A 27,330-nucleotide genomic window follows, 5' to 3' on the forward strand; every position below is an offset into this window, starting at 1 on the left:
CTTTAAATTTTTACCATAAATTTCTCTTGAACTTTTCAAACGTTGAGTACTGATAGGATTTTTTTTCTCTTTAATCTGTTACCATGGTGAATGAAAATGAAAGATTTTCTAATATAAAACTACTCCCTCATTCCTGGAACAAAACCATATTGTTCGTGGTATGTATTTTTTGATACTCGAGTAGATTCAGCTTGATAGAACCTTTTGCTTAGCACTCTTGCATCTGTATGCACAGGTCAGATGGACTTGTCATTTTCCTTTCTCCTCCCGTTTCTTTTGTTTGGGCATCAAGACAATATTGAGGGATTGGACTATTCTCTCTTTTTTTATTATCTGGATGAGAGTGTTTAAAATTGGAATGATTTGTTTCTTGAATGACTGACAGATGTCACTTGTAAATCTGTCTGGGCCTGGTGGTGTCTCTATGTGCAATTTTTCTAATTCAATCACTTTACGTGCTCTTCAGTGAGCTTCTTCTGGGGACTTGTTCATTTCACTTAAGTTTTATAATTTTTTATGGGTGGCATTCTGTTGTCTTTATACTACCGATTTTAGTGAGATTACTTCCCCTTTTACATTCCTGACAGTGGTTATTGGTGACTTCCTTCTCTTTTTTTTTTTTTTCTACCTAAATCTTATTGTTTGTCTATTTCATTATCAGTTTCAAAGAATCAACTTTTGGGATTTTGATTTTCTCACTGTATCTTTGTTTTCTACTTTATTTTTACTTTCATTTTCTCAGCACCTGCCTTCTCGCTTTGGTTTATTCTGATGTTCTTTTATTAATTTTTAAGCTGGGTACAGAGCTAATTAATTTATAGCTCTTCCTTCTTTATAAACATAATTATGGATAAATTCCTCTCAAAATGCCACTTTTATCCCATTCCACAAATTTTGATATGTCCTATTTTAATATCATTCAGTTCTGGATATTGTTAAAATGCCATTGTGATTTCTTCTTCGAATCTTGAATTATTTGGGATTAAAAAATTCCAAATGTATGGGGATTTTAAACATCTTTCCACAATTAAAATCTAGCTAGATGCTTTTTGGTCAGAATACATGGCATTTTGGTTTTTTTAGAGATAGGATCTCTTTCTGTTGCCCTAGTTCACTAGCTATGATTACACCACTGTCTCTAGCCTCAGCCTCCCAAGTAGCTGGGACTACAGGCACGTGCCACCATGCCCAGATAATTTTTTAAAAATTTTAGTTTGTTGAGACTGGACCTGCTACCTGTACATAATGAATTTTTGAAAATACTTCCTGTGTGCTTAAGAATAATATATATTTTTTATTTCTTAAATCAGCAGGCCAGTGCATTAATTGTAATGTTTGAATTCAAAGCTTTAATAGCTCTTCCTGACTTGTCAACACTCAAGAGATGTGAGCTGAAATCTTACATTATGATAATATATTAATATTTGTCAATTTCTCACTGTATTTCTATCAATTGTGTTTCTTATATTTGATGTGCTTTTAAATCAAAACCATGTATTTTGGAAGTATTATATCTTCTCGATGAATTGAGCATTTTATCACTCGTAGTGATTCTCTCTAGCCATATTGATACTTTTTGCTTTAAATGATGTTCAGTTGGAGCTTGACGTGGCTATACCAGTTTGTTATTGGTTAGTTAGATGCCTGATACTTTTTCATCCTTTTTCCCTCCAACATTTTATGTATTTATGCTTTATCAGTGATTTTTGTAAACAGTATATAACCGGGTTTTCAAAAAAATCCAATTAGGTGGCATCCTCTGTTGAGTTTACTCTGTTGGTATTTATTGTGGTTGTGGATATAAGTAGATTTTTTTCTACTCTTTTATCTTTTACTTTCACTTGGTTCCACTTTTTCAGTATTTCTTTTTCTCCTTTCTTCTTAAAAAATTACTATCTTGCCAGGCGTGGTGGCTCACGTCTATAGTCCCAGCTACTTGGGAAGCTGAAATGGGAGGATCACTTGAGCCCAGGAGTTCGAGTCCAGCCTGGGCAACATAGTGAGATCTCTTCTCTAAAAAAAAAAAAAAGTAAAAAAATTAACATATCTATCTTACTAATAAAAAGACATTGGTATGTTTTTATATCTCTTGGTCCCATCTCCCTCCACTCCTTATAATCTTGATATTTTCTATAGATGTGCAGCTTTCATTCTGAGCTATTATGAACATACTTAACATTTTTCTACACTTTGGTCTTTTAAAAAAATACACAGCTGCACATTTTACTGAGGCATTTTGTCACCTTTCTATCTTATACTTGTCCCAGAATTTCCTGGATTTTTTCGTTTTTTATTTGCATTCTTCCTCCCAGTGTGTTTTCAATTGAGATTTCTCTGTATCGAGGCTTCCGAGGACTTGTGTGTCTGAAGATATTTTTTTACGCGCCTGCATTTGAATTTCATTTGGCAGGATAGAAATTCTAGGATCAAAGTGATTTTCCTAAACTTCACTCCACTGTGCCTTGCCGCCAGTATTGCCATTAAGAAATCTCCCGTCGTGCCGCATCTCACGTATTTGTAGGTGATCTCCTCATTCTCCCCGACAACTTTTACAACTTTCTCTTTGGTTTTGACATTCTTAAGATTTACGATACTGTATCTGGGTGTGGGATTTCCCTCATCTTTTTTCTTGCCCTCTCAGCTGAGGTGGTTCATCTTTCTTTAATTCTGGAAATGTTATTTCCACTATTTTTTCCAAATAGTTCCTCATTTTCTATTTCATTCTTATCTCATTTAAAGATATCCTTATCTGAATCCTGAAGTTTTCTGTTTCTATCCTCCATCTAAATTAACCTTTTTCCATATGTTCTGTTCCTCACCCTTCCCTACTTCCTTATAGGGGTTACTCCAAACGGCCCTTCCAGCTCACTAATTAGCCCTCCGTTATATTCACTCTATTCTTCCTTCCATCCATTGTGCTATCCCTATTATGTTTCTCACACAGAATATTTCCACATGGCCTTTTTTGCGTAAAGTACATAATTGCATAATTTCTTATTTATGTTTCACATTCATTTTACACACTTTATTGGTGTAAATTTTTATGCCTGTTTTCATGCTGCTAATGTTAGCACGTTAAGTCTTTCAGTGCATTTAGTATGCGTAGTTTAAATTCTTGATCGAGCGTTCTAACACCTGTGCTTCGGGTGGTCTGTGAGGTTCCACTGGTTTGCTTTTCTCCTAAGTCGCCCAGTCTTCTGGGCTGTGAGCTCATATCCCGCCTGGGCTCGGGCTCCTCTGTCTGGCGGTGTTTACTGAATGGGGGTGAAGGGCAGATGCTGGCCTGTGTCAGGCTTGCTGAGCTCAAAGGAGAGATGGGGACAGGCCCCAGGGTAGAGCACCCCAGGAACCAGAGCTATGGCCAGCCACTCCCACTTCCTGTCACCTCAAGAAGGCAGTTTAAGTCACCCCTTCACCTTCAGACCTTCATGGAGAAGGGTCACTGGACAGAGGCTCTCCTTGGATCGTGATTCACCAGCCTGGGGAGTTTGGAGTGGAGAAAATGGCAATGAGGAGGTCAAAGGGCAGTGAGACCCCAACCTCTGTTCTTCTCCTCTCCCTGGTGGGCGTTGGGTGCTTGTCCAACACGTGCCTCGTGGACACCTGAACATCATTCCTGCCCATACTCTGAATTCCGCAGCGAGGGGGCAGCCAGTCATCGTCCCAAGGCAAGGGCAGAGAAGAGAAAGGAGCATAATTCAAGTGTGTTTGGGGTAACCCATCTCATCGACAAGCCAGCTGCCCCACCCACGCAGCAGCTTCCCCAGCGCTCCCACCCCATTTGTTCAAACTAGCCCTCCCTTTCCCCCAGGGATTTCAGTGTGATTGATTGGCCAATCACTGACCGATTTATGAAAGTTTGTTCATCCAAGAGTTCTTTCCTTAGTTCCTCTGTTGTTGGATCTTGGAGAAGAGAGCCAGTAACACGTGTGGATTCACTACCTTGACAAGAACTATGGTAGAGAGAGCTTTGGTTTTTCCCATCACTTTCCTTTAACCCTTCTGTGCATTTTGTACAGGAGGCAGAATGGTAAAGCGATTCGCACAGCCTAGTCCCCGGAGTTTGACGTCCTGCATTCAGGTTCTGGATTCACCTATTTGTGAGCTGTGTGACCTTGGATAAGCTAATGGACCTCTCTGTTTCTTTGTTTTCTCTTCTGGAAATGGGACATTAAGATGCTGGATTCCTGTGTCACTGGATTGTTATAAGGAGTGCTCAGAAGAGTGCCCAGCTCACAGGGAGCTCTCTTACAACTGTTACCTGGTGTTACTGTTCCCCTCCTCTAATGAGGAACGGCATGAGGACAGGTGTTTTGGACTATTTCAGTCCCTCTTGTGTCTTCATTTGCAAGAATAGCACCTAGCACACAGCAAGCTCTCAGCAAAGAGTTATTGAGTAAAAGAGTGAATATGTTGCTTTATCCTCCGTATTAATCTGACATGAATCTTGTCTTACGGTTATCAATTTAACCCTTTTTCATATACTGTAAGGCTGCCGATGGACACGTGTCCTCATTCTCCTCTCTTTGCCTGCAGTAATATCACTGCATTTAGCTACTTTGTCATTTCGTCTTGCCTGTACTTTTTTGCTGACATTGTGAAACTATTTTTTTCCTGACCTGGAATCCTTTTATTTCAAAAAAAATCTGAGCTACTATTTGAAGGCTACTGTTGCTTTCAACATACATTTCCTTAGCGTGATGGGTAGGGGAGCAGGCGGAGGTGGGAGAGGGAAGGGGGTTGCTTACCAGTGTGTGCGCCATCTTTGCTTAGGGACTTGGGCTCTGCTCTGTTTTGTTTCTGTTTTGTGGGACCTGCGTCCAGATTCCAGAATTGCCATCTCTTTTCTAGTTTGCACATAAAACATCTGATAATGTAGCTGAAGGTAGGAATTTGCTCCGTCTATAATCCACCCCTCCTACCAGACTGTAAACTGCCTAGGTCAGCGTCTGTGTCACACTGTACACCTGGCCCCTAGCCCAGGACCTGGCGCCAGGGAGATCGGCTGGGCTGAATTCGGGACCCACCGTTTACTAGATGAGAGACCTTGGCCAAGCTACCTACCCTCTTTCCACCTCAGTTTCCCCACCTGTAAGGTAGGGACAATTACAGTGTCTTTCATACTGTTGTTTCGTTAGGATGCAATGTGGTTAGTAAGCCCTCAGTATGGTCTGGTAAATCATAGTATGACGGAATTTTAAATGCGTGAGTGGATAGTTGAGTTCATAGGAAATGTACGTGGAATAAAAGGAAGACGAGATAATGTCGCATCAGCCCAACTTCCCCCTGGGGACCACGTGTTGCATTTTCTCTTGAGGCCTCTCTCTGGAGAGTGGTCATAAACTCTAGCCCTGCCCGACGGGAACACAAAGGATTTTGTCCTGAATGTCCACCATGGGCCATTCACAGAACACTTCTTTGTCCTGGCAGACGGCGAAATGCCTGAGTGTTCAGCCATGACCAGGCGTCCCTCTCACAGGAAACTTGTTTGTACTGGCAGATGCCCTCCAGGCTCTTGTGCGATCTGGGCCCATTTTATTTCTACCAAGAAAACTATTCTGTAGGAGAGCCCCGACCAGGAAGGAAGTTAGGTTAGGGGGTGTTGGTCAGGTGACACGCAGAGGAGGCAACACGACAAGACACGAAAGAACAGAAGCAGTTTATTCCTTGCAGATCTCAGAGAGAAGGCAGAGCCCTCACAGGCCAGCAGGAGGGAGGAGCTGTCCGGGACACGCGCTCAGCCAGTGGCGGAGGGAATCCGTAGGCGAATCCTGAACTGGAGTCCAGGGTGTCACTCCAGCAGGCTTCCCACAGGGAGCTCCGGTTGGTGGGTGGAGAGCAGTCAGGGTCAGTTCCCGGGAGTCACGCTGTGCTGAGAGGTGGTCACTACAGCGGAGTTGGGCAGCGGGGAGGGGTGTGGGGCTGGGGGCTGAGTCAGGTAGGTTGTATCCAGCCGTCCCATAGGGAGGTGGTCACCAGGGGGTGGTTGTATAAGGCAAATATCTGAATTAGCCACTTTGAGGAACTGGGGAAAAGGAGAGAACTAGAAAGTGTCTCAAGGGTAACTAAGCCCTGCTTCTGGTACGAGCAAGTCCAACTTACATTCTAAATGAATGCTGAAGCCACATAAAATTATAAGAGTTCACTACACCACGCCTGCGTCTGTGTGCCTGCCGTGACTCCTTTCTCTCCCCTCTACTCAGGGTTCTAGGCAAAAGCCCTGGCCAGACAGCCCTCCGGACCAAGAGTCCCCCGCAGGGGACGCCCACCCCCCGGGAGAGCAGGAGCTGTACTACGCCTCCATCAGCTTTCAGGAGACGGACGGGAGGGAGCCGCAGGACCAGAAGGCCAGAGGCACCACAGAGTACTCAGAGATCAAGACAAGCAAGTGAGGACTCGCCCAGAACTCAGCCCTGGCGGGAGGAATCGCAGCCCGTCTGGGGGAAAGGACCAGTTAGGGTCCTTTGTTGAAGCACAAAGAGCCCTTGTGACAATACTAACATTAACTACGGTAGGAGTGTTCCCAGGTAGAGCAGAACAAAGACGGTTGACGGAACTAGAGAGATGGGCTCAAACTGAGGCTCCAGCACTTTCTAAGGCCTTGTTATCAAGCAATTCACTTCCTCTCTCTGGGCCTCAATTCCCTGTCCTGTAAATCAGAGATCATGTGTCTTACCTGAAAGGTTGTTGTAAACATTAAAGAAATCAACACATGGAAATCAACCAACACAGGCCCTGGCCCGTAGTGTGTGTTCAGTGCTTGCTGGTCTCTCTTCCTCAAACAGAAAGGTCCTCCTGACAAGTTGTCCTGAGGCTGGGGGTGATCAGGCACAGAGAAAAGGGCAGCAATGTGTTGACATCACCCCACGTCTCAGAACTCTTCACAGACTCCCCAGGAAAGACCAGCTCCCCAGCCTGGCATTCGGTTCATGATGTGTCATCTGATTAATGTGTCCTCTCCGGGGTCATCTCCTTGTCCCGTTTCACCTGCCAATCCTTCCAGGAGATCCCCTTACCCCGAGTCCCTCCCTGTCTCATTCATGGGACCCACTGGGATCTTTCCAGTAGCCAAAGAGCTGACTCACTCTTTCTTGCCCAAACCCATTCATGGCTCCCTGGCCTTAGACAACATATCACAAACACATCACAAACACCACCCCTCGGCATTTAAAGTCCTTTATGATCTCCCTGCTGTCTACTCATTTCATCCTTTCCTCTTGGCCCACCCTTCCTTAAGCCTTCCATGCCTGTTCACACCACACACTTTGCAATTTGAGGTCCCTCCTGGGGAAGCCACGCCACCTCGCTCTTGTTTGGCTCACACCACCTTGTCCATCACACATGAGTTCATAGATGCTCTTGGGTTGAAAGGGTGGACTGAAAAAGAGCTCATTTTCTCCCTCATGTAAAGTTGAACTGATCTAATTAAAAAAAAAAAAGCACTAAAGCAAAATCAGCCAAAAGTTCTCCAGCAGCACCCAAACCCAGGTAAACAACAGTGTCGTTCTCTGAACTTTAGAAAGTGGTGATGACGAAAGGAGTGGATAATCCCAGTGTGGTGCTGGGATGGCATCGATTCCCAATACCCACCACCCAAACCCCATTTTCAAAACCATAGGGAATTGCGTTGAGATGATTTTGATCAAGACTTGCATTGAAAAAATCAAATCCTTTGGGGAAAAAAAAATGAATAGAAAAAAAATCCTTCACTTGAAAAGTATAGAATACCTAAATACCTATACTTACCAGGCTAAAATTTAGGGGAAAGCCTGAACCCAGATAATCAAGCAGGATATCTAAACCAAACGCCAAAATTCCCAAGGGCATTTGCCCATACCGAAAACGTGAGCTTTGGTTCTGTGGTCTCGCGTGTGGCCCTGGAAATGAAAGTCAAGGCTATGGCACAGGCCAAGGCAGGAAATGTCATGGGGACCTTCCTCCCATTGAGTTTGTATCGAGCAAGGGTAAGTCAAAGGAAACCAAAGACAAGGAGAAAATCTGAAAGCCACTAGAAAAAAAAAGACAGATTACCTTCAAAAGACGGGCAGTTTAATCGACAGCTAAATTATCAGCAGCAACGACAGAGAGTAGAAGGGAGCAAACAGTATCTCTAACATCAATTTATAATCTACGCTCAGTAAAGATAACTCAAAACAAGGACGCAATAAAGGTCTTTTGGAGCAAACAAATGGGGGAGTTTATTACTTGTAGAAGAAAAAAAAGAGATAGTTTTTAGAATTCCTGACAATAATAACAGCTAAGTACAAAGTGGAGTAAGTACATTTTTCATTTCCCAACATCTATATATTATCCGGGAGGACAGAGCAGTTTTCATTTACTAAAGACTTTGATAAGTTAATTATGCATGCTATAATTTTTATTGTAATGACTGAAAGAATAGAATCATAATGTATAACATAACCTAGTAGTAGTTAAAAGTGTACTGTAAAAAACCAAAAAGGGAAAAAAAAACAAGAATGGAAAGATAAAGTAATGTAGAATGGTGGCACACTAAAAGTGATCAGATAAATGCTTTTGTTAAAAACAGATTGGATTAAAAATCCAATCAGCTTGGATTAATATTCTAACTATACGTTTTTTACATTATATGCATCTAAAGCATAAGGATAGAGAAGGTCAAAAGTAAAAGGAGATCACATTGTATATTATGCCAACATTAATTTTGAAAAAAGCTGGTGTAGACCTATTTGATCATACAAAATACTCATTACTACATTGTTCTGTTTATATGAAGTTTGAAAGCAACCATTCTTGTTCCAACATACATACATACACAGGTATTATGCTGATAGGCAAAGGTAGGAAAAAAAGATGATCCCAAATATCAGTAAGGTACCACCTGGTAGCTCATAGAGAAGAAGTTTGGACAGGATGAAACACGAAGGGGTTCCAGCATTCCTGGTGTGATTTCCTGTTCTATTTCTCAGCCTAAGAGATGATTACACAATGTGAATGGCAAATGTACGTAAAAATATTGCAAGCTAGAAAATGTCTTATGTCCTGATAGTCATCTTTTGTTGAAAATTTTGAAGAAAAAATAATTTTTCTTAAAAGAGATTATGACAAAAATTTAATAAAACCTCATTCTTCTTATCAAAAATCTCCATAGAAATGAGAAATACCACATCAAGTCTTGGTTTCCCACTCTGTCAAAGGAGCATTATTAACCAACCCTCTCTCTGACTGATCATAAGGAACAAATGGGGCAATATACACAAAGGCACACACAACCCTGAGTCTGGAACTCGGGGAGCTTCAGTGAATATCCCTCCTTTTCCTAGTCCCTTACCTGAGGGGAGATCCAGGCACGGATCCATCTTTTTCCTAGTCTCTTATCTGAAGGGAGACGCAGGCCTGGACCACACTTTGATCCATCAACCAGCAACATCAGCGTAATTTGGAACCTCAGAAAAATGCCTTGTTCTTCCCTGTCACTTAGCCAGGCTAGCACCAGGGATGATCCTTAGGTCAACAAGAGGGGTGGGAGGGAAAGCACAAAAATGAGTCCCTCCCCTGACCCTCCTTTCCAAGAGGGAACTCAGCCTTTTCAAAGCCTCTCTGACTTAGATACCCTGCTGACCTAAGGCTCAGGACCTTGGCCCTGTGAATTTGAATCCACAGCACAGTTGGGAGTTTCCTGAACTCAGAGCCCAGCTCTGCTCCAGAACCATGGACAGCGCCAACCTTAGTGCTAATGGCTCCCCGGGTAGGGCATGGTGGTTGGAGCGCCCCCTGGGGGCAGGACTCTGGCCTGTTTTAGATGCACAGGTAAGAAGGTTGGAGAATAGGGTTGGAGACATTCTGTCCTGCAAGAGAGACGTGCTGGTCAGAGGGCATCCAGACTTCTCCTCAGTCTCCCTCTGAAACTCCCCTAATTTTGGGAAGAGAGGACTTAGCCTCAACTAGACAGTGAATCTCTCAAGGCCACTGGGTCCCTTGCCTCTCAGGGCTGACTCTACCCTCACCCCTTGCAGAAAACCTTCTCTGTGTGAGGCTCCTCTCCTTCCTACCCTCACTTTCCAGTGGGTTGATATTTTGTTATTGCTTTTAATCCCTTCTTTGTACTGTTATGGAGCTCTGGAATACAGAACATGATTTGTGATCCTTTTCTGTGTTGGGCTCTATGCCAAATTCTGATTCAGCTCAAATGAAAAAATGAAGTATCTATCAGCAGGCTGGTTGGGAAGTTATATTTGGAGCTGAGGGGTCACAGAAATAAATTCTAAGTTTTCCTTTATTCTACATGAATAGTAAGTACTCATATTGGCAAAAGGATTCTGTGGCCTCAGTGGACCACACGATGGAGAGAGTTGCTGTGAGGGGCAGCACAGGCCAGGCGAGGTCAGGGAAAAAAGGTTGTGGGTAAAGAGAGGGAAAGATTTGACAAATGAAGATGGGAGGCCCGTGTGGCTGAAGGGACTGTTTATAAGTCAAAACTTATTTTGAAGGTGTGAGTGAAGGGCTCGTGGGAAACCTCAGAATGGGCAAAGAGACACATTCAAGTCAAGTGTCTCTGAACTCAAAGTGACACCAGAAAAACCACAAACATCATACCTAAATCTAGTGTTAGAGCCAGGGCCCCAATTCTCAGTTGTAGCTTCTGACCATAAAAGGCATCCTCACAGATGAGTTTCAGTTCAGCCTTCCCTTCTTGAGGCTTCTTACGTGACCAGGCCTGGGCCAGGGGCCAAAAGAAAGAGAAGATTCAGTTTCAGGTAGGTCTTGACCGCTTGATCCTCCTGAGAGAGATGCTCCAACAATTCCAAGTAAAAGGAGACAGAGGGGGAGGCAGGCCATGCTCTATTCCTGCTCACTCAGGGAGGTCTTCTTCAATTCCCATCTTTTTCTTTTCACTAGGACCCCCTGTGACAAACTCGTAAAGTCTGTGTAGTTTCCCTTAGTAGCACGTGTCAGGTTGTAATTACATGTGTGAGAATGAGCAGTAGAGGCTGTGGGATCCTCTCGACATCCTCCCATGGGTCTCATCCCACTTAGCACGTGCTGGTGCCGGTGAGGATCTGGCTCCTTTTCCCTCTGATCTCGCCTCTTCCCCCTCCCCTTCAGCCACGTGGCTGTCTGCTCTCCGCACCCCAGGAACACTCTTGCCGCCAGGTGTTTGCCCTGGCTCTTCCCTTTGCCCAGAGTTCTCTTCCCTGTCGCTGAGCCCAGCAAACTGCCCTCGGTGGACAACAGGCACATCTGTCACAGCTGAACAATGTCGCCTTTGAAATCCTTTCTCTCCCAGCTTTTGATTCAGTCTTCCCTCTTCTCTCTCCTTGTTTTTTTCTTCCCACTTAATCTCTTTTGGGGGAAGCCTCTTCGTGGTCCCCAGGTCCTGCCCAGCACCCCTCTTCTTATTCTCCTTGTGGATGACTCTGAATTGCGATGTCCGCCAGCCTGGTCCTTCAAATGCCTCACTGAAGATCCCCGCTGGGCCTTCTCTCACATCTGCTCAGTGCCCAAACTGACCAGCCCCAGCCCCCACGGCAAAAATTTAGTCTTATTGAGCCTCTCCCTGTCTCCTGAGAGCAGCACCACCTTCCACCCAGCTTCTTAGCAGAACAGGACTCTTCTTTTTCAACCTCTAAATCCACAATCACCTAGTCCTGAGGTTCACCTCCTGAGTTCCTCAGTGGATCCAGTCCCAACCCTGCCGGAAACCCTGCTTTAGCTCCCCACCCTGAGCCCATGGATATTTGAGGTCTTTGGAGCCCTTTGTGGTCTGGTCCCACCCACCTCAGCCAGATGAACTTCAACCCCTGCACCTTTGGCCTGGCTGATTCCATTGCCTGGGACGCTCTTCCCTGAATGATGTGAAGACCTGGCTCTTATCTTCAAGTCTCAGCTCAAAGTTCAAACATTCATTTATTCAACAGATATCCACTGAGTGCCTCCTACGTACCCAACATGCTCTAGGTACTGGGGGCAGCAGTGAGCAAGATAGGAAAGGTGGTAGCTCTCATGGCACTAATGTTCTAATGGAGGAACCTAGCCGTGCATAAGCAAGTAAATAACCAAGATGCTTTCCAAACATCAGGGATAATATGAGGAGTTACTTTGGTGGTGTGACTGTGAGGGAATGCGGAAGGGGTTTCTTAAGCCGGAGTCGTCAGAGACGACCTCTGAGCTGAATGAAGCCAGCAGGACGAGAAGGAGCCAGACATTAGATCAATGTGAGAAGAATGTTCCAAATAGAATCATTAATAAAAGCAAACGCAAAGGACCTGAAGGGCAGGGCCTGGCGGTGTTCAAATGAGTCGAAAGTGTGTTGTCGCTGCAGACCAGAGAGGCACAGGCTGAGAGGTTGGCAGGAGTAAGGAGCTTCAATTTTATTCTGAATGAGATGGGAACCATTCACAATTCAGCTGGGAGCGACAGATTCTGATTTATATTTTAACTGGGTCCCTCGTGCTCTGTGTGAAGAGAGGGTGGAAGGTGGCAAGGCAGAGACAGGACGGTGAGGAGGCTCCTACAGTGGTCCAGGTGAGCACCTGGTGCCTCAGGGCAGAATGGAGGCAGAAGTGGAGAGAAGTGGATTCTGGATCTTTTCTGGAGATAGGCCGATGGCACTCAAAAAAGACTTGGTTGGGGGAAGGAAGAGTATGACAGAAACAGGATTCCTGGGGACAATTTCAAGGTTTTGGCTTGAGCACTCGGAAGGACAGTGGGCCCATTTAGTGAGGAGGAGGTGGAAGATGGGGAGGAGGCAGAAAGACTGACGAGCAGGTTTAGGACAGAGAATCCGGAATTTTGTTTGGACATGACAGATGTGTGGTCCTTTGCTTTGGGAAGTCTTCCTTGAACCCTGGGCTGGGTCTACCACCTCCTCTGGGCTCCCACAGCCGCCTCAGCGTCCCCGCGGGCCAGCCCCGGAGGGGCTACAACTCTGGGTTGTAACCAGGACAGGTTGAAGGGCAAGGACTCAGATTGATCCTCAGAGTCCAAAGCGAATCCGCAAGTACGACAGCTGCTTAGGGCACTCCCGCCCCGAGAGAGGCGATGGAGGGTCACAAGAGTGGTATCTCTCCGGGGACACCTACCAGAATGCGTGGGAGAGAAACGAGAAACCCTCAACTCCTACACTGCAGCGTGACAAAGGGCCAGGACGGGCCTGCCGCAGGATGCTGCGCTCACCTGGGCAGAACCAGCCTTGGAAGGTCCAGGGTCCAAGGAAATGCGGTATCTGGTGATAGGACTACAACTCCCAGGAGGCTTTGGGACAACTTGCCTACGACTCCCAGGAGCCCGAGCGGTGGCTCGGCCCCAAACGCTTACTGCTCTCGGACAAACTGAGCCCACAGCTCCCGGCGATCCTCGCGGCAACGTCCCACACTCCGCCAACGGCTCCCAGAGTGCACTAGGCCGGCCCGGCCCGTTTCCCGTCTACGTCTGCGCAAGAACACGAGCGGCGTCTGATTTCTGCGGACTGCCGGGAGGTGCCTACCGAGCAGTTTGTTCCAAAGATGGAATGGATATTTTTTAGATTTTCTGCTCTTGTGGGAGTATAGGAGTTTGGGGGAGCGGCGGAGAAAGGGATCGGGGGTGTGAAAGGGACAGGTAGCGCCTGCGGTGAACAAACGTCAAGCGGATGCTGAGCCGGCTTCGCGCGCGCCCCCTGCAGGCGCGGGCGTGGATGCGCACGCAGACGGAGGGGCGCGGGCCGGGCTGTCTGCGCATGCGCGGAGCTGAGAGGGAGCCGTTCGCACAGCTCTGCGCGTGCGCTGGGCTCGGGACTCCGACCCGTGGACAGTTACGCGCAGGCGTTGGTCTGTGACCCATGCTCGCGCCCCCGGCCGGTTGCAGTAGAAGACAGTCAGGATGGAGGGCAGGTGAGACCTGCGAGACAAGCTCCCCAAACCAAGGAACGGAGCATTCTCCCAAGAATCCTCCAGAGACCCGCTCCCCAGACGCAAGCCCTCAAGTTCCTTCCAACTCCTAAACTGCCCGTTCTCCTGCACATTCTGCCGTGTCGTCCGTACTCCTGTGAGGCCCTTGATGAGGAAGCGGGGATTGAGAGTGAAGGGTGATTGGAGACAAATCTTGGGTGTCTGAGTCTCTCTCGAGGGTTGAACTCAGTATTTGTTAATTATTTCTTGTGTGCCAGACCGTGTCCTCTAAAAAAAAAGGGCAAAATAGTTGCTAGGCCAGATTTGGCCAGAGGCCACAGTTTGCTGTTTCCTGTTATATATAGTTAGCAGCTTGTATAAAAGTATGAACAAGTCCAGACTAAATGGTTGGCACCGATTATCTATAAAGAGGCTCACAACAGACAGTGGAGATGGAAGTAAAAGGGAGGGTAGAGCTGAGCTAACCATAAAAGAAAAGCTACGGTATGAAGACAGTATACAATATAGAATCTCATTTATGCATCTACCAAAAACCGTAATGTACATTCATGTGTCTGTATAATAAAGGAATAATTATTGCTGATACCTCATGATATAAATATTCAATAGAGAATTTGATAAACACAATTACTTTAGACTCGTAAAAAAAGCTGTCATCTACCTACACCTCCTGTTATGTAGTGAATTCTTCAGCAAACCCTACTAAGGGCATATATATTAATATATATACATATACACATATACACACTATGCTGAGCAGACCATATACATATATTAATATATCTTATATATACACAGATATATAAATATCCATACAGGTTGGGTATGCCTAATCTGAAAATCCAAAACACTCCAAAAATTTAAAACATTTTGAGTGCCAGTATGACACACAAAGGAGATGCTCATTGTAGCATTTTCAGTTTTGGATTTTCAGATTAGGGATGCTCAACCAGTAAGTGTAATGTAAATATTCCAAAATCCAAAAAAAAATTGAAAATCTGAAACGTTTCTGGTCTCAAGCATTTTGGTGAAGGGATACTCAACCTGTATACAAAAGACATATATACATAAGACACCCATATATGTACATAACATCGCCCTATCGTTATTTTGCTGGCACTTTAAAATATTGATATCCCACAATAAACAGGACTTTCCTATAAATAATCTGGCAATAATCTGTCTTGTACCATTTTCTGTAGAAAGGCTTTTCTCAACGCATATTAGTCAGGGTTTCTTCTCAGGATGAAATTTCTAACACTTAATGAGGCTAGTACAAATTAAGGACACTTCCACTTATTCTTCGAAATTCTTTTCTAGGTAATTTCCCTCATGTAAAATAATGTGTGACTTTATGATGTGTTTATATATGAAAAGCATTTCCAGAATTTCTGAAGCATGAATCTATCACAATTAGATCTGACTCTTATCAAGAAACTCAGGGAGTATCTTTCATTTATGAATATGCTGATGCACTAGGAATTGATTTCCTGGTAAAGCCTTTCACAGAATAACTGCGTTTGTAAGATTTATCTCTGGTATGAGTTGTTTGGTGTTTATTGCAATTCGACCTGTTGTTGAAGGCCTTCCCACATTCAGAACACACATAAGGTCTTTCTCCCGTGTGAATCCGCTGATGCACCTTGAGCTGTGGTTTCTTACTGAATGATTTCCCACAGTCACGGCATTCATAAGGTTTCTCTCCAATGTGAGTTCTTTGATGGGCAATCAACTCTGATTTCTGGACGAAAGCCTTCCCACATTTGTAACAGACAAAAGGTCTCTCCCTAGTGTGAGTTATTTGATGTTTATGGAAATTTGACCTGCCGTTGAATGCCTTCCCACATTCAGTGCATACATAGGGCTTCTCACCTGTGTGAATTCGCTGATGCTCTTTGAATTGAGACTTAGAAGTGAAGGCTTTCCCGCATTCACTGCATTTGTAAGGCTTCTCTCCGGTGTGAATTCTCTGATGCATGCTGAGTATTGACTTCTGGTTGAAGGCTTTCCCACACTCACTGCATACGTGGTGTCTTTCACCAGTATGAATTTTCTGGTGTATATTGAGGTGTGACTTTTGGGTGAAGGTTTTTCCACAGTCACTGCATTCGTAAGGTTTCTCCCCTGTATGAATTCGGTGATGTATATCAAGTTGTGACTTGGAGATGAAGGATTTCCCACAGTTGTGGCAGTGATAAGGTTTCTCTCCAGTGTGACTTCTTTGATGAACAGTCAGGTGTGCCTTCTGGATGAAGGCCTGCCCACATTCAATACACACATAGGACTTCTGCCCCGAGTGGATTCTCTGGTGCAAGCTGAGTGCTGACTTCTGGGTGAAGGCTTTCCCACATTCACTGCATGCATACTGTCTCTCACCAGTATGAATTTTCTGATGTACAAGGAGGGTCGAGTTCTGGGAAAAGCCTTTGCCACACTCACTGCATTCATAGAGTTTTTCTCTACTGTGAGTTCTCTGATGTCTTAAGAGAGATAACATCTGGAAAAAGGCTTTTCCACACTCATGGCATTTATAGGGCTTCTTTCTAGTGTGAGTTTTCTGGTGTGTTATCAGTTCTGATTTCTGAATGAAGACCTTCCCACATTCCTGACATATATAGGGTACATTACCTGTATGATCTGTCAGATATACACTGAGTTTTGGTTGTGGGGTGATGGCTTTTCCACATTTGCTGCATTCATGGAGATATTTTGCACCATGCATTCTCTGTTGGGTGAGGAGGTGTGATTTCTGGGTGAAGACCCTCCCACATTCAGTACATTCACTCAGTTTCTCCTGAGCATGACTTTGGTGTTGTGTAAATGACTGTTTATGGCCACAGACTTTTCTACACTGATTACCTTTGCAGAATTTCTCTCCTGTATGAATATTCTTGCTGTAAGCAACAGAAGAGCTATGAGTGAAAAGCTGATCAGATTCAACAATGTCATCAAGCTGTATTGTGGCATTGCTTTGATTTTGACCATTTACTTTTGGGTTAGGCTTCAAACTCTTTTCAAATGAGCAACATTTCTGAGATCTTTGTGAAGAAACACGGTGGGGCCTCATGTGAATGATTTTCCCAGCGTCCTTATAGTCACAATCTCTCTCTGTGTTCAATGTTTTCTTGTTGAAGACAGCACCATGACGCGTGGGTTGGATTTGATTTTGCTGATCTCTCTTTGTATGGTCAGCATCCTGCCACAGTTCTTCTAAAATGGAGCACCATGAACCATCTCTTGTGACTTCACCCACTATATCCTTTTGAAACGAAGCTTTCTCAGGAATTTCCTGTTGTGGGGTTTCAAGCCCAAACTTCCCTTCTAGAAGGAGAAAGAGAAGATGAAACAGACATAATGAATAGGATAGAGCAAAAACTGTATGGCACTAACTGACACTGAACACAGGGAAATTGCTGAGTCATGTAATAATGGTGCTGATGATGGTGACAATGAGCAGAAACACTTCTTATATGCCTTATCATATGCCAAACACTGATCTCTATAGCACCTGCATGTGCCTGGCAATGGCCTATGTGAGGCACACATAAACTCATTTTATCCTCATAATAACCTCAGGAGGTAGCTACGATTAGTGTTCCCATTTTACAAATAAAGAAAAGGAGGTACATCATGGTCACATAACTGGCCAAGATCACTTTGCTAACCTGTGGGAAGGTTAAACAAAGGCAAACTAACTCCACTTACACAGGCAGTCTAGATGCCCAGACCTAGTAGGATAAACAGAAGATGAGACAAGGCAACATCACTGTTATACGGCAACATTGGTGGACAGCCAAGGCTTGAAGGAGGGGGCCCAGTGTACAGGTCTTCGTTAGCTTTCAGATCTAAATCCTCACCAATCTCCCTGCTTTCTCTCATTTGTGCCAAACCCATCAGCCTTCTATAACCTTTGGAAAACTATTAAAGCTTCCCTTATCCTGGCATGGCCAAGCAGTAAAAGAATGCTTATGTCCCAGCTACAGCTCCACGAAGCTGCAGCGTTTTGTTTTTTTTCTTGAACCTAGGAATATACTCATATCCCCAGAAAGGTATATTGGAAGACTAGACAAATGAGCTGTTCCCTAGAATTTGTTTCATCCTTTTTCTATAGAAGTTAACTGCTCTCTTTTAGAACTTTTAGCTTTATGCTACAGAGCATCCCTTTTTTTTTTCCTGCCAAGAATGGGAGTCCCTAATCATCTAATTTACTAGTATAGCACATGAAACACAGCAGATTCTCAGTAAAAATAATAGTTATGAAACTTTACTATTATTTTTTTCTACCAGATTTAACTACCTAGTATTAAATGACCATCGCATTCAGTTTTTCTCTTTCAGTCACTTAGACAGTATCTCACTCTTGTCCTGTCAAGAAACCTCAATCATTTTTCACTTTTTAGAAAATGAGAACACTTTTAATCTTTATTGTTAACATTTTCTTATCATGGGCACAAAACACGTAACATTTACCATCTTATCCACTTTTTAATGTATAGTTCAGTGGCGTTATGTATATTCACATTGTTATGCAACAGATCTCCTGAACTTTCACATCCTGCAAAACATCTCATACCCATTAAACAACTCCCCTTTTCGTCTTCTCCCTCAGCCTCTGACTGAGGCAACCACTATTCTATTTTCTGTATGAATTTATTATTCTAGGTACCTCATATAAGTAGCACTTGTCCTTTTATGTCTGGCTTATTTAACTTAGCATGCCTTTAAGATCCATCCATGTTGCAGAATGTGTCATAATTTCCTTCCTTTTTAAGGCTGAATAATATTCCATTATATGTATATACTACATTTTGTTTATCAATTCATCCATTAGTGGAAAATTCCACTTCTTGGCTATTGCGAATAGTGCTGCTTTAAACATGGGCATATAAATATCTGTTCAAGCCCCTGCTTTCAAATCTTTTGGCTATCTACCCAGAAATAGAATTGTTGGATCATATGGTAATTCTGTGTTTAATTTTTTGAGGAATCACCATATCGTTTTCCATAGTGGCTGCTCTACTTTACATCCCTACCAGCCATGAACAAGGTTTTAGTTTCTCCACATTCTTGCCAACATTTGTTAAGATGATCAGGGACTTCCATTCTTGGGAGTGTTTCTGCTTGGCTATCCACTGTTTTTTAACAGTAGTCATTCTAATGGGTGTGAAGTGATATCACACTGTGGTTCTGATCTGCATTTCCCAAGTGATTAGTGGTATTGAGCACCTTTTCCTATGCTTCTTGGCCATTTGTATATCATCTTTGAGGAAATGCCCTTTTCTCATTTTTTAATCAGGTTTTTTGTTTTGTTTCATTTTTCACTCTTGAATAGCAATTTTACCCGTACACTGGCTTTCATTTATTCCAGGTATCTTACACTCTGTGTCCCCAGCCACAGATTTGGACTATTTTTAACTTTTCAATTCATTTAGATCATAAAAATTCAATTCATTTAGATCTTACTGAATCTGATAATATTTAAATTACTGCCAAAAATGTTTAATGCAAACTATCAGAACTGTGCTGAAAAGCTTTTCCATAACTCTCCAACACAGCCTAACAATGCAAAAAACACCCAATGTATTCCCAAATCCAAGCACATACTCATGTCCTCTACTCCCATTAAGCCTGCTTTGTCTGCTTCATTGTTCCCCTTCAAAATGGCTTTGTGGACCAGTTATAGGTACTGCGCCCTTAAAATTAACCCCCAATGTCGCTCCACCTCCAGGTGACATTATTTTCTCTGAACTTCGCAAGCAGTCACCCTCTATACTTCACATTTTGATATACTCATTTTTTGAGTAGCCTTCCATGAAATAGACATGATTAATGCACAAAGACTCTTCATACTTCATGCCATTGTCCTCTCTGTCCAACTGCAGTCTCTTTTCTTTTGAATTTACTTCAACAGATATTTAAAATATCCTTCTAAAATAGTGTAAAATATTATTTTCTATCTTCAGAAATTCAACAATTTTTGTATTCTAAATGGTTTCCTCATGCTCAACACTGACATAATAAAGATTAAGTAGGGAAAGTACAAATAACCACAGGCCACATGCAAAGTGGATTATCCTATATAGCAGATATTAAGCAAAAAATCACAACAATGGAGATGAAAACTATCAGGTATATTTTTAAATTGGACATATGTGGCCATGATGATAATGTCACTGAAGAGTTTGTTCATCTTACATAGTAGAAAATAACTGCATGTTTGCATCCTATCTACTGAAGAAAAATGAAACAAAATAGCAGTGTTTGGAGTAATAAAATCTGTCAGTAGCATTGTGCTTGAACTCATGGAAAACCGGAATCCACAAATCTCATTAGCAACAAAATAGTCTAAATATAAGAAAATAGGAAGATAGTTTGTAGTGATACCCCTAGGAGTAAGAAAAAGGGTCCCCTAAATTGTATATTCAAAAAGAAAAATTGATAGGAATTCCAAAATAATAAATTAAATCAGAAGACTGAGAGGAAAGAGCTCAGAAACACAGAAAAAATCTGACAAAATTTTTCGGGTGATAAGAATTTCTTATTTGGATGATTACAATTCCAATTTCTGATCTCCCGAAATTAAGGAAGTTGAGTCATCTCCTGAGAACTGTCCTCCATGTAGCTTTAAATAAGGTATCATAATTCGGTTTAAGCACCAGGACCGGAGGTGTTGGTATAGGAATCATCAGAATACAAACGTGAGGAGTAAGTATTCAGAATGGATGGGTCCTATCAGTGGATATGGACCCCTGTGATGAAGAGATGACCACAGGGAAGTATAGGACCCCAAGGTACAGATGCCACAATTAAGGGAAAAAAAGAAAGAAGATTCAGCAAAGAAATCAATAAATTTAAGGGCAAATAAACAGGAAAAAAGGCAGAAAACTCCATGGACAGAAAAGGATAAAACAACATGAAAAAGCAATGTACACGTATATGGAAAACCCAATCAGATAAGAGATATAATGAGATGCTCTATGTAGTTATTAGAAAAATAATATTTAAACAATGAAACGGCCCTTTCATCCATCAGATGTGCCATAAATTAACCAATTTGGTTAATGCCAAGTGTTGGCAAGCAAGGTGTGCAAATGGGGGTGTAGACTGTGCAGCCCATTTAAGGTCAATATGGTTGACTAATTCAAATTAAGTATACTCATCTCCATGACCAGGCAATCCCACTCCCAAGTATCTACCTCTGAAAAATTCTTACACTGGCCCCTATAGGATATTTATGAGATAATTTATCACATTTATTATGGAACCTGGGAGTAGGAGGCAACCTAAGTGTCCACCAGTGGGAGAACAGAAGGAATGAGTAAGTGTGGTAGGCTGATAGTGATATCCCCAAAGATAGCCATGTCTGCCTGGGTACAAGTCACTCACCTTGACACCTCTGATGTGGTAGTTCAGCCTCCCCCATCCATTGCCCCTGTCCTTTTACTATCCTGAAGATGACTTCTGGGCTGGGAATGTGATACCCTGTTAGATGGAAAGGATATGGGATTTGGGTTTTAGAGGCCATTCAATGAAGCTTTACACTGGCTCATCAGAAAAGTTGACATTTTCCACTGGGCACAAAGTCATACTCAAAGGTACCCAAAAGGAATAAGCACTGCTGGACAAACCAAGGAAAAAACCATGACATACTTCTGATATCCCAATGTGCTCTGCAAGGAGGAAGAAGGAAATCTCAACAAGGCCCATCCAAGATTCCCAGGTTGGCTGTGCTCACCCACTGAGATGAGGTGGTTACAGATCTCCAGCATCACGTCCTGGTATAGGTGTCTCTGGGAAGGATCCAGTTGCTGCCACTCTTCCCTGCTGAAGTCCACGGTCACGTCCTCTAACGACACTGATTTCTGTAACAATGTACCCCAGTTCACTGTGAATTACTCATCACTGGTAACTGGGGAAGTTCCATATAAGAATGTGCTTCTGATGATTTTTCACCATGACACATCATATAGGCCTCCCATTAAATACCTGTTTCACATTGTATTTTGGGAGCAATAAAAAAATTTATAGAAATATCCTGCTATCCATTGTATACCACATTCATTCAGTCATTCTTTTTCAAAAATGAGGCCAGAAATGGCTTCTAAGTCCTCTAGCTAATTTAGGAATAATGAACGTGATGTTTATTAAGCAACTACATGCCAGGCTATAGCTGTGCTGGGTCCTGGGGAATCAACATAGGACTATATAAGCTTCTACTCTTCCAGCAACTCAGAGACGTGGAAAAGAAGTAAATACACAAGCTCAACTATGGGGTTAGGAAGGGAACATGGTAGAAATAGATGCAGAGCACACTACTGGGGAGAAGCAAATTAGGGACAAGCAAATTCTACCTGGGAATAGAGGGTCATGCTACTCAGAGTTGGCAAAGCTTAAACTGTAAGTGAGCAGTTTGATGTGGGATGTGTGCATGGAGGAAAGAATTCATTTTCCAGAAAAGAGCTTTAATAAAAGTGGAGAAGTAGGAAAACACTGAGAATTCAGGATGCGGCAGATGGCTCTGTGTAAGAGGAGAGGCAATTGCGTGATGTTTGGAAGGTGGTTAGCATCCAAGTTCCAAGGAAATGGGCTGCAGTCTGATAATGTAATGGGTACGGATTTTTATTATAATTAATGGATTGTCATTTAAGGATTTTAAGTTCAGGAAAGAGGTATGATCATATTAATAAGATATGATCACATTAAAAGGATGATCTTCCTATAAGAAGCAATATTAATGAAAGGATTGATGATTAAAAGAGCTTCATTATAGAAATATTACAGATGACAAATGCAGCCTGAAGAAAAGAATTAAAATATCATCACTTTTACTGATCACCAATGACTGCTAAAACCACATAGGTGAAAGACTGATGGGATCTTTATGATTAAGGATTAAGATGACAACACCTGAACCTAATAATGAACCCTAACATCACAAAGACAGAGACAACCAGACATTATGTACACCTGATATGGTTTTATAGCACACAGATGGTGGATAAACTATGAATTATTTTTGCCAAAAACAAAGAAATCAAAGTGGAATCTGGTCAAGCGTCTACAGTAGAGCCGTTCAATGGAAATATAATGTGAGCCATGTACGTAATTTAAAATTTTCTAGAAGCCATATTAAAAAGAAACAGATGAAATCAATTTAATATTATATTTTATTCAATCCATTATATTCAAATATTATAATTTCTACATGTAACCAATATTTTAAAAATCATCAATGAGATATTTTACATTTTTTTTTCATACTAAGTTTTTTTTTGAAATGTAAACCAGCCACATTTCAAGTACTTAACAGCTACCTGTGGCAAGTGGCCATCATACTGGACAGCGCCGGTCTAGATTTAAATACTAGTTCACCAGAAATACAAGGATAGTTGTCCACCGTATAAAATGACACCAGGTGAATGCAGCTGAGCCAAATCTAGAATCTGCCACAATTTAAAGGGCAGTTTCTTCAAGAAAGAAATAGAAAGGGAGGAAAACACGAAGGAAAACCATTTGTAGATTAAGAGAAACTAAAAATACATTTCAACTAAGTGGAATGTGTGGATGATGGCTGGATCCTGACATGAAAAATCAAGTTTAGACAGTTTGGGTGTTTATGATATTAAGAAATAATTATCATTTGGTGGATATATGAATGATATTTGTGGTTATGTAAAAAAAAACTTCATCTCTCAGAGATATACAATATTCATGAAGTAATACAATGTCTGGGATTTGCCTTCAAATAATCTAGTGATGGGAGTTATTAATCAAATAGGATGGGTACTATGCTGATAATTATTAAGATAAGGGGTTCAGGTCAGGCACAGTGGCTCATATCTGTAATCCTAGCACTTTGGGAGGCTAAGGTGGAAGGACTCCTTGAGGCCAGGAGTTCAAGACCAGCCTGAGCATAAGCAAGACCCCATTTCTACAACAAATACAAAAATTAGCCAGGCATGGTAGCACGCGCCTGTAGTCCCAGATACTCAGGAGGCTGAGGCCAGAGGATCACTTAAGCCCCAAGAATTTGAAGTTGGAGTGAGCTATGATGATGCCACTGCACTCTAGCCCAGGCAACAAAGTGAGACCTGTCTCTAAATCAACCAATCAATCAATCAAGGGTTCATTATACCATTTACTCTACTTTTGCTCATGCTTAAAAATTTTAGTAATACAAAGTTTAAAACTCAGCACATTTCATTTAAAACAAAATCTAATCTGAAAATCTGCATGCGTAATTGAATATGCAGCTATTTCTTTCTTGAGTTGGAAACATTTTTTGCAAGAATTATAAAATGATTTTCATATGATGTGTATGTCTTTGAGGGGAAAAAAAGAATAAAAGAACAAAAGAAATATTAAATAAAAATTAAATAAATAAATAAAATGATTTCCAATCTATAAATTGAACCCAGGCAAAAATCAACTTAGTGTGAGGGTAAAATAAATGTCATTTTTATGACATTTTAAACATTTATATACATATATAATACATCTCTCTGGATATAGATACCATATATTAAATACATAAATATATAATGTTTTTTGTTTGGGGGCATGATAGTCTCAGATATGTAAGGTCTTACAGGATTTACCATCATGCAACTATCTCCAAGAAACTCCTAGAGGAGGCACTCCCACAAAATGAGAATAACAATAAACCATGGGAGAGAAAGCCAAAGTATTCAGGATGCAGGGAATCGGACACTTGACAGAGAAGAATTCCCAGGTGGTGGTGAAGGGAGCAGCCACGAGAAGACTGAGCATCAGATGCCAAGAGGGCAGCTGGGTCCAATCACATCAAGTCAAAAAAGCAATAGGGGAGGTTTCCTCAAGGAGATGGAATTGACAGCCCAGACTCTCGAGCAAACTGCCTGGCGTTAATCCCAGCCTGGCTGCTTGATGACTATGTAAACTTGGACCCATTATTTCATCCTGTGCCTCCATCTTCTCTTCTGGAAAATGGGAATAACAGCAGCATCTACCTCACAAAGTTGTGAGGATTAGAACTGTCCCTGAAACGCTGAGTGTTCGCAATTACTGCTACTATTATTATTACCTAGTAACAAATTCAATTTATGATGAGAATATCTACACACTTAGAGAAAACTGTATAATACATTAATACAAATGTAGAAAAGTAAATGAATAGCTAATTCATAAAATTGTGCACTCCAGGGAAAAACAAAAAGTTGTGCGGAAGAAGAGTCCTCACAGTATTTACAGGCAGCTGTGAATACAGTTTATACAATCATAATAAAAAACAAGGAATGGATCAGAATTTGACCCAGGTCTTGGAGAAGGACAGACAAGGACAGCACGCATGTGAGTGCCCAGGATGGAAGTACAGGAAAGTGGGCTAAACCTAATCTTTTAGCAACATGCTTCGTAATTAATTAACATGTTGTTAATTAACAACCCAAGAGGCAGCAATATAAGCATGTCATTAATGGATTAGGAGACAAATCTCAAAATATTTAGCTAAAAATGTAAAAAGTGATTGCTTCGGAGAAGCTGGAATCTGGGGAAAAAAATAGCAAGTGATGGCTCTTTTTAGTTACAAACCTCACAAAACTGTCTGACCCTCCTTTTCATATTCAAATACAACTAAGACTTATGTGTGAAGGACAAAATAGCAAAAAATATTTGTAAACATATGCAAGAAGAACAATAGGTTATCACTATATAAGACTACTTTAAAAATCCAGAAGTAAAGACAAACCAAAATATAAATCAAAGGACAAGAAAAGCTGGGCATGGTGGTGCCTTATGAGAACAGAGGAGAAATAAGCCAATCCCCATAGACCAGGTGAGGAGGAGTCCGGTGGGGACCGGCTGAGAATCCGCAAAGGCCCAGTGGTGGGTGAAGGAGCTGAGCCAGTGCTGAGCAGGAAGGAGTCGGCATTTCCCTGCCTGCGACTGGGGCTCCCATCCAGACTATATTTTCTTCTTCCTTGGCCCAGGGCCAACCCTCTACTCCAACACATCCTCCTTCATTAGCCAGTTCACAGTTTCTCAGAACGCAGATGGCCTGTGGATGGTGGGACATCAGCCCCTTGTGGTCCCTGCTTGGCAGAAGGATCAAGGCTGTCTCAGGAACAGGAAGTATAGAATCTGCTGCATCTGCCCTCACATTATGGAGAACTTTCCTTGGGGCTGGTCCTTCTTACCTCGCATGAGCCATCCTGCTCTTCTGGACCCAGGACCTGGGGCCTCTGGGATAAATTCACATCAGCAGGCATGTCCCCTCTGGGCTTCAACTCTCCGTCTGTCTTGCCAACAGCTCCACTTTTCCCAGAAGCTGGGAAGGCGTCTGGAGGCTTCAACCAGGACAACTGCATAGAGGTGGGGTGGGCTATGAGGAGAGATTCTGCAGCCTCAATGATGTGGCCTGACCCAGGGGTTCTGCAGAGACACCAAGAAGCCCTAGAAAGGCAATGACCACATGGTCACTCACTCAACATTTGCTCCATAAATAATTCCTGAGGGCCTTGAGGTGAAGGTCACCATGTTAGACACCAGAGTAGACATCGTTCAGAAAAATCCAATTCTAGTTATTAGCCAGAGTTAAGAAAAAATACTGAGTTTGGACTAAACTTTATGAAGGACTCACTGCGGCTCTTCCACTTTTTAACTATGAGAATATGGAGATATTACTTTAGTCATAGTTTCTAAAATGGGGATACAGGTATTCATCACAAGTTTTGGAAAACTTATGCAAGATGAGGTTTGTCAAGCCCTCGGCACCTGCCTGGTGTGTGGTAAATATGAATAAAACCCATCAACTTGTCAACTTAATTTCACACAATGCCGTCAGTTAAATATCACGAGCATTATTATACCCATTTTGTGGATGAGGGCAATGAGGCTGTGTGCTATTACATAATTTGCCCAGAGGTTACTTAGTCTGCAAATGGAAGAAAAGGGAATCAGCCCCACATCTACTTCATTCTAAACTACACGCTGTCTCATGTACCCCATGTGGCCACCTTCCAGAAACACCATTTCCATTTCCTGCTGCCTTCAGAGAGCTCAGGCTGGGAGCTGGTTGTGTCTGGTGCCGGTTCTGAACATTTCATTGCCTAGCCATGACACACCATACATACAGCCCAGCCTCTTCTAACAAAGCTAACAATGAAAATCATTGTACCCAACCCCCACCTTCACCCAGAAAATTTGCAGACAGGCTTCATGACCTCCAATCACTGACCCTTTCTTGCCTGTCCATAATGAGGTGCCCTCACCACACCCAATGCAGTCATTGACAGCACTGACTTTCAGAAATCCCCAGTGGGTGGACCACAGGACTTGCCAGAAGGTTGCAAAATGCCTCCCAGTCACTGCCATGGCCCAAGCTCCCGAAATCATTACAACCCTGACAGGCAATAAACGTTTCCCAGGGAGTACAATTTATCGGTTTCCACAGGACGCCAAATAATCCTCAAGTTAGGGGCTCAAA

General features: G+C 42.6%; 2 protein-coding genes across 2 annotated transcripts in view; one reads left to right on the plus strand and one right to left on the minus strand.

Annotated features, from left to right (window-relative positions):
• Positions 1–6,688, plus strand: part of LOC105809524 (sialic acid-binding Ig-like lectin 5) — a 22,280-nt gene extending 15,592 nt beyond the window's left edge. The window contains exon 8 of the mRNA XM_012643347.1: positions 6,204–6,688. Coding sequence (XP_012498801.1) covers positions 6,204–6,392 — 189 coding nt within the window. The 3' untranslated portion in view covers positions 6,393–6,688. The remainder of the gene's footprint in view (positions 1–6,203) is intronic.
• Positions 6,689–15,019: 8,331 nt separating this feature from the next.
• Positions 15,020–26,277, minus strand: ZNF175 (zinc finger protein 175). Its single transcript, XM_012643356.1, has 4 exons — positions 26,042–26,277; positions 21,604–21,730; positions 21,255–21,350; positions 15,020–17,189 (listed from the first exon to the last, which is right to left on the minus strand). The coding sequence occupies exons 1-4, from the start codon at positions 26,210–26,212 to the stop codon at positions 15,325–15,327; spliced, it is 2,259 nt and encodes a 752-aa protein (XP_012498810.1). The 5' UTR covers positions 26,213–26,277; the 3' UTR covers positions 15,020–15,324.
• Between the last annotated feature and the right edge of the window lie 1,053 nt (positions 26,278–27,330).

Source organism: Propithecus coquereli, unplaced genomic scaffold, assembly GCF_000956105.1.
Source record: "Propithecus coquereli isolate 6110/MARCELLA unplaced genomic scaffold, Pcoq_1.0 Scaffold196, whole genome shotgun sequence".
Classification (NCBI taxonomy): Eukaryota; Metazoa; Chordata; class Mammalia; order Primates; family Indriidae; genus Propithecus; species Propithecus coquereli.